Source organism: Cyclopterus lumpus, chromosome 4, assembly GCF_009769545.1.
Source record: "Cyclopterus lumpus isolate fCycLum1 chromosome 4, fCycLum1.pri, whole genome shotgun sequence".
NCBI classification, from domain to species: domain Eukaryota; kingdom Metazoa; phylum Chordata; class Actinopteri; order Perciformes; family Cyclopteridae; genus Cyclopterus; species Cyclopterus lumpus.
The window spans coordinates 25320815-25328314 of record NC_046969.1 but is presented as its reverse complement, the minus strand read 5'-3'; the positions used below and the strand labels follow the sequence as shown (position 1 = coordinate 25328314).

The window sequence follows — 7500 nt, the reverse complement described above, 5'->3', positions numbered from 1 at the left end:
CACCACCACCACCACCTGCACCACCACCTCCACCACCACCTGCACCTCCACCACCACCACCTGCACCACCACCTCCACCTGCACCACAACCACCACCACCACCACCTGCACCACCACCTCCACCTGCACCACCACCACCACCACCTGCACCTGCACCTCCACCTCCACCTGCACCACCACCACCACCTCCACCTGCACCACCACCTCCACCACCACCTGCACCTCCACCACCACCACCACCACCGGCACCACCACCACCACCACCTGCACCACCACCTCCACCACCGCCACCACCACCTGCACCTCCACCTCCACCTCCACCTGCACCACCACCACCACCTCCACCTCCACCTGTACCACCACCTCCACCACCACCTGCACCACCACCTCCACCACCACCTGCACCACCACCTCCACCTCCACCTCCACCACCACCTGCACCACCACCACCTGCACCTCCACCTCCACCTGCACCACCACAACCACCTCCACCTGCACCACCACCTCCACTTGCACCACCACCTCCACCTGCACCACCACCACCACCTCCACCACCACCTGCACCACCACCTGCACCACCACCACCTGCACCTCCACCTCCACCTCCACCACCACCTCCACCTGCACCACCACCACCACCTGCACCTCCACCTGCACCACCACCTCCACCACCACCACCTGCACCTCCACCTCCACCTGCACCACCACCTCCACCTGCACCACCACCACCACCTGCACCTCCACCTCCACCTGCACCACCACCACCTCCAACTGCACCACCACCTCCACCACCACCTGCACCACCACCTCCACCACCACCTGCACCACCACCTCCACCTCCACCACCACCTGCACCACCACAACCACCTCCACCTCCACCTGCACCACCACCTGCACCTCCACTTGCACCACCACCTCCACCTGCACCACCACCTCCACCACCACCTGCACCACCACCTGCACCTGCACCTCCACCTCCACCACCACCTCCACCTCCACCTGCACCACCACCACCACCACCTGCACCTCCACCTCCACCTGCACCACCACAACCACCTCCACCTGCACCACCACCTGCACCTCCACCTCCACCTCCACCACCACCTGCACCACCACCACCACCACCTGCACCACCACAACCACCTCCACCTCCACCTGCACCACCACCTGCACCTCCACTTGCACCACCACCTCCACCTGCACCACCACCACCACCTCCACCACCACCTGCACCACCACCTGCACCACCACCACCACCTGCACCACCACCTGCACCACCACCACCACCTCCACCTCCACCACCACCTCCACCTCCACTTGCACCACCACCTCCACCTCCACCTGCACCTCCACCACCACCTGCTCCTCCACCACCTCCACCTCCACCGTTCATACGGACTTACTCGCTCGCTCCAGCGTTCATTTGAGAGTTTCATCACCGTGGCAACGTTTTAATATCCGACCAATCGGACGATTGAATCGACAGTGCGGTCGAAGACAAATATTTTTTTTTTGCAGAAATTTTTATTGTGAATAAAAAAAAAAAGGGAGACACTATTCATATAGGATTTGCTCGAACAGGTTCGGCCACTGGGAAATCATGTGGAAAAGTCTTGATTAACACACTGTACCCGTGTTTCTGGTCGGCCGGTCACCAGAGTGTGTGTGTGTGTGTGTGTGTGTGAGAGCTTCACGGAGCCCAAATCAAACACTAATATATTCAGGAGTGTGTACCAATTACTTTTTTTATGATTATCTCTGACCTGTAGGTGTGTGTGACAGACGGTGATTGGTTTCTCATGTCTTGCCATAACTGTGATTGTACAGTATATGTGGTGTGTGGTTCTTTTTGCATGTGTGTGTGTGTGTGTGTGTGTGTGTGCGTGTGTGCTCTAACCTCATTGCAGCAGCATGATCATCTATGTTTTATTCATCTAGGAGTCACCAGCTAATGGAAAAAGGAGGTGCTTGAGCCCACATGCAGATGTGTTGGCCTGTGTGTGTGTGTGTGTGTGTGTGTGTGTGCGTCTGTGTGTGTGTGTTCTAGATCCCTGACCCTGTTGCTCTGATTAGCCGTGTAGGTGGCTGCTCTGTGAGTCAGTGGAAGATCGGTAGGCAACAGGAGATGTGGAAGGAAAATAGAGAGAGGGGGGGGGGGGGGGCTGTTGATTATCTCCTCGATCAATTGATTGGTTATTGATTGGTCTACAATGTTTCCCACGGACCAAGACGACGTCATTAATTTCTGGTTTTCCCCACAACTCGAAAAGGAGAAACCAGAAGATATTAATATATCTACGAAATTTAATACATTTTAGACTTTTTTAGAGTTTTTACACAAAACACACAAAAATTATTTCATCTTTTTCAATAATTACTCAAACTGATTAATCGACTAATAAAATATGCGTTTTGTGTTTTTTGGCATGAGGTCCTAAAGCTGCCCCCCCCCCTCCCCCCCTCTCCGGTCCTCAGGTACTGATGCTCTGTTCCCCCCCCCCCCCCCCCCCCACACACACACACACACCTTTTTTCTCTGTCGCCCAGCAACCATCCGTAATTAATGAGCTTCTACAGTTCGATCTGATCTGCCGGAGGATTGAACACATGGAATGGAATACACACACACACACACACACACACACACACACACACACACACACACACACACACACACACACACACACACACACACACACACACACACACACACACACACTCTGAGTAAGCCCAGGTTAATACCAATCTTCTCTGCACTAATTAGAAATGTACTGACGGGAGTCATTTGTTTGGAAGTTGAATGCACTTGTTGTCGTCTTTTTTCTTCTTCTTCTCACAGAGACAAAAGTTTGATGGTTAAATCTCTTGAATGCTACGCTTTAGCGTGTATGCTAATGACATGCTCTGATGCACCGGAGGTGGAACGGCGGCGTTGCGTTCGACGTGATGTTTCCTCCACAATCACAGCCCACCTCCCTCCATCGGTGGACTCTCACTGCCTCCTCACGGCATCTTCATCACCGGCGTGGAGACGCACACCCCCGGTGTGTGTAGATCTGTGGGAAGCCACGGCGACAGCTGGTGAGGATTGATGCAGGTGTGTGTGTGTTTGTGTGTGTGTGTGTTTCCTGTATAGGTTTGACACAGTGAGCATGTAAGGGCATATGAGCACATCCCATGCAGACGCCCATTCGGTGTGGAGCGAAGCAGCACCGCCAGGTTTACTGCTGTGGCCATAGCAACAGCCATGAGTGGAGATAGAGATGATTTTCCTCTGGTGATGCACTGAATGTCCTTTTTTCAGAGAGAGAGGGATGGAGAGAGAGGTGGAGAGAGAGAGAGAAGGGCGGGGTGGGATAAATGTTATAGACAGGAGCGGAGGCTTTCTTTTCATATCCTTTTGGAGCTCTTTATGACTCTTTATGAGTGTGTCATGTCGGCCTTTCACTAACTCACTGTAGATTTCATATGTTTGAATCTGCGCCCTACTCCGCATTTGTTTTTGTTTTTTTTTCTCTTTTCTTTTTGAAGCTTTTATGGAGCTTTTTTTTCGGGGGATTTAGTGTTTTTTTTGTGGCCCCCTATGAATGTATTTTACGGGTGCTGTTAGATTGCTGCCATACCGCCGCCCGTTTTAGTGTGATATAAAGAAAACAGCCTAATGTTGGAGTCGTCACTGTGCGGTACATTTTAAAACAAATCTTTATATACATATCGCTTGGAGAAAGATTAAAAGTTTATATTATTCCAAAAGCTACGACTGGTGTCTCCTTTCAAGTAAACACACTGGGTGATGAGAGAATAGAAACTATACTTTGGTTAAAATAAATAAATAAAACATGCAAACAGGGTTTTTTTCTATGGGAGAGACAGAGAGGCGTCACGATGCTTTCAAACCTCTTAATCTTTGCTTACTATGCAATGTTGTAAGTATAGTTTAATACATAAACCCCCCCCCCCCAATGGCTGACGCTCCACTTGACTTCCTGTCCCACTGTTTGTGTGTTCATCTCTTCCTTCTCCTCGTCTCTCCGAGGCTGATCTTGGTGTTAGGGAGGGCTGAATAAGCCCTCCATTGTCAGGGCATTCGGTTCTGGAGAGGATGAATACATTAAACCATTAAACCATAAACGGCGGCGCCGTGTGGATTTGGACTCATCTGAATGCCGACGCCCCCTTATTCCATTTCTGTGCCCCCCCCCTCCGCTGTCAAGTGTGCATTTATGTGGTCTGAGTGCCCCTCAGTTCCCCCCCCAACGTTGGAGAGCACGTGTTGTGTCGAGGTGTGAAGTCGTGCACGGTGTTTGATTTCCTGAGCTTTTTGGTCGAGAGCATGCACCTCAATTATTTTAAAAGTGGAGGCATAGACGAATGCCTCAAAAGGGGGCGGGGCGACCAGAACCAAAGACTTCCTAGCAGGGCTCGGCACCATTACCACCACCCCCCCCCCCCCCCCCCCCGCCCCCAGGGGTGGACACATGTGAACTCCTGGTCCTCACTTGTAGGGTTTAGCACCTTAAATCTCGTGTTTACCGGAGATGTGCTCATCAGTTCAGTCGGCATTGAGAAGCGGGGAAGAACACGCGAGTACATATTAAAGTGGCCGCTTTGAGTGAAAAGACGGTTTTGAACTTCCAACTTTTATTATCGTCCCCACGAAGATTGTTGGGCATTTTGGAAAGCAAGGAAATAAAGAATGAACTCCTCTACTTGTTGTTCCTGGAAGCTTTCTTTTAAAACAACTCGGGACGCGCGAGCAGCTTCGCGAGAGGAGAGGATGCAGCCGGCTGGAACACCAGAGTGATGCACGCTTCAGCTGAGGGATGGAGGAAGAGAGGACTGTGTGCTATTAGGTGGAATGTGGTAACTATGAGAGAGGAGGGGAGGAGGGGGGGGGGGGAAGAGAGAGAGAGAGGAAGAGCGACAGCAAGAGAGAGGCAGGCGGGGAGGGGAGGGTGGGGGGGGGGGCTAGGTTGCTGACTCGGAGCTTTGCCGCGGTGAGCTTTGAGCTAGCGACTCTCGCAGCTCTCTGAGTGTCTGTAGGCTGCTGTGGTGCAGACCGTAGCGTAGCCACGCTAGCCTCCCTCCTCCACTTCCACGGGCTCAGTCAGCCGGCACCTCCGATGTGCCTCAGCCGCAGTCAGAGCGTCTCCGTCTGTAGCTGAGGATTTCCTGCAGGGATTCTCTCTATCTCTCTCTCTCTTTTCTCCTCCTCCTGGCCAAAGCGGAGAGAGGAAAAAGAGGGACGAAGAGGAAGAGGAAGAGGAAGACGGCAAGGGGGGAAACGAGCGACAGCCGGGCCGGCGGTGACCTTCGTGGGTTTAGTGGCGAAAAGCCCAGGAGGAACCTGGAACCGGGGACAGGATTCCATCAGGTGTGTGTGTGTGTGTGTGTGCGTGTGTGCGTGTGTGTGTGTTTGTGTGCGTGTGTGCGTGTGTGTGTGTTTGTGTGCGTGTGTGTGTGTGTGTGTGTGTGTGACGAGTGAGGGTTGTTGGAGAGTCTTGAATTCGTATTCAGACGCCGTGCACGCTACAGCGGGAAGGATGCTTTCAGGGCGACGTCTCCGCGAGTAGTAGAAGTAGTGCACGAGCTGAAAGGAGGAGGAGGAGGGGGGGGAGGGGGAGTTTTAAATGCAAACAAAATGTGAGAGAGAGGGAGGAAAAGAGAGGGAGGGAGAGAGAGGGGAGAGAGAGAGAGAGAGAGAGAGAGATGTATGTTTTGCAGACGTGTGTGTGTGTGTGTGTTTTCTTACCGACTTGGGCTGGTGAGGAAAAAACGCCCGTATCGGAGTATCAATCACTGTGGACCGGGCCCTGCCTCGAGGCTGCAATCCTGGACATGTGTGTGTGTGTGTGTGTGTGTGTGTGTGTGTCTTTTTTAATATGTAATTTGTCCTTCTGTGAGATGTTATCTGTTTGTCTATGTTAATTTGAGGGAGCCGGCCCTCATGGTTTGCATGTGCTGTGCTGTGAATCTACACCTGTATGTTTCACAGGATCTAACACCTGAAGCTTGACTTGAAAAGACGCATTATTATTATTTTTTTGTTGCCAATTTCCTCAGAGGTTGAATGAAATCAGCGGGGGGGTGGTGTTTGGGGGAGTGGGTCTCCGGGTTTTGGCCCACATGAGAGACAGGTGAACCTCCAGGTGGAGGTGCTCCACCTTCCTGCTTCTTCGTATCGCCTTCACGCCGCTCGTGTGCTTCGCTCGAGGACGCGACAGCAGAATAAACCGTCCAGACATCTCTCACCTCAAGGCCATTTAGCGTTTTCCTCATTTCTACAAGTGAAATTATTTTTATTTTAAACTTTTTACTTTCATAAGACCGTTCTGCTAAACGCTGGAACGTAGCGTTGACAGCGAGGTGGAGAGCACGGGGATGAGGGAGGATGATTGTAGAGGGGAAAAGCAATTAAAATGTCTGAGACGTAAACCTGCAAGTCATTACACAAGTGTGTGTGTGTCTGTGTGTGTGTGTGTGTGTGTGTGTGTGTAATCAGGGTTTGATCTGCATGCCTAGAGGATTTTCTGTCTTCCTTTATCTTCCTGACTTGTCTTCTTGACTCAGGCTAATCCATTCTGGACCCCCGCATGACTCAGCAGCAGCAGGCACACACACACACACACACACACACACACACACACATGCACACGCATACACACGCTTGCTGGTTATAATTCTCTCCTCTGTATACGAGCGGTGATATTACTCAGTTTGAAAATAACTCGGGGCTCCTGCATCATTCTGGCAGCAGTAATATCGCACTGTTTACCGCGATGCGTTTTCTGTGTGTACGAGTGTGTCTGAATGTGTATGAAGGTGCTCATAACTTTCTACCCCTCCAGAACATAATCTGTAAAACCAAGAGAAAAAAAATCCAATTACATTCCACCTTACACCGTCTGGCAAAAAAAACAAAAACGAGACAGGCTTTAAAAAAAAATATATATATATCTTTTGATTTCTACAAATCTCTTTCAATCATCAAATAGGCCGAATGTACCTAAAACGGTATATATGCCTTTATTGTATCCATTTGGCATGCGGCACGTCGGCGCGTTTTGGTGAAAGTTATGCGTGCATAAATATGTGTGTGTGTGTGTGTGTGTGTGTTTGTGTGTGTGTGTGTGTGTGTGTGTGTGTGTGTGTTATCCATGTGCAGGTTCAGGCTTGATAGATCCTGACAGAGAATCCCATTATAGGGGTTTCTCTCGATGGAGTCTCATGTGGATGGAGTTTGGTTCGAAGCACTGTATACGTGAGAATGAGCAATATAAATGCACATATTTCTTTTTACGTGGCACACGTGTGTGTGTGTGTGTGTGTGTGTGTGTGTGTGTGTGTGTGTGTATAAGTGCAAGCTTTATAAATGCACATATTTAGTGTACTTCCTCAGTGTGTGCACCTTGTCCTCTTGTGTCCTTTGTGCATTAAGAACTCTCGGACGCTGGCAAATGAGGGACGAAGGGAACGAAAGGCGGAGCTCTCTCTGTCTCT

At 51.0% G+C, this 7500-nt stretch overlaps 1 protein-coding gene across 1 annotated transcript in view; it reads left to right on the top strand.

The window, feature by feature from the left end:
- LOC117729441 (basic proline-rich protein-like) overlaps positions 1–7500 on the top strand; it is a 25873-nt gene that overhangs the window by 988 nt on the left and 17385 nt on the right. Inside the window, exon 2 of the mRNA XM_034530472.1 lies at positions 1–842. This exon is cut by the window's left edge and continues 342 nt beyond it. Within this exon, the coding sequence (XP_034386363.1) occupies positions 1–842 (842 nt within the window). The remainder of the gene's footprint in view (positions 843–7500) is intronic.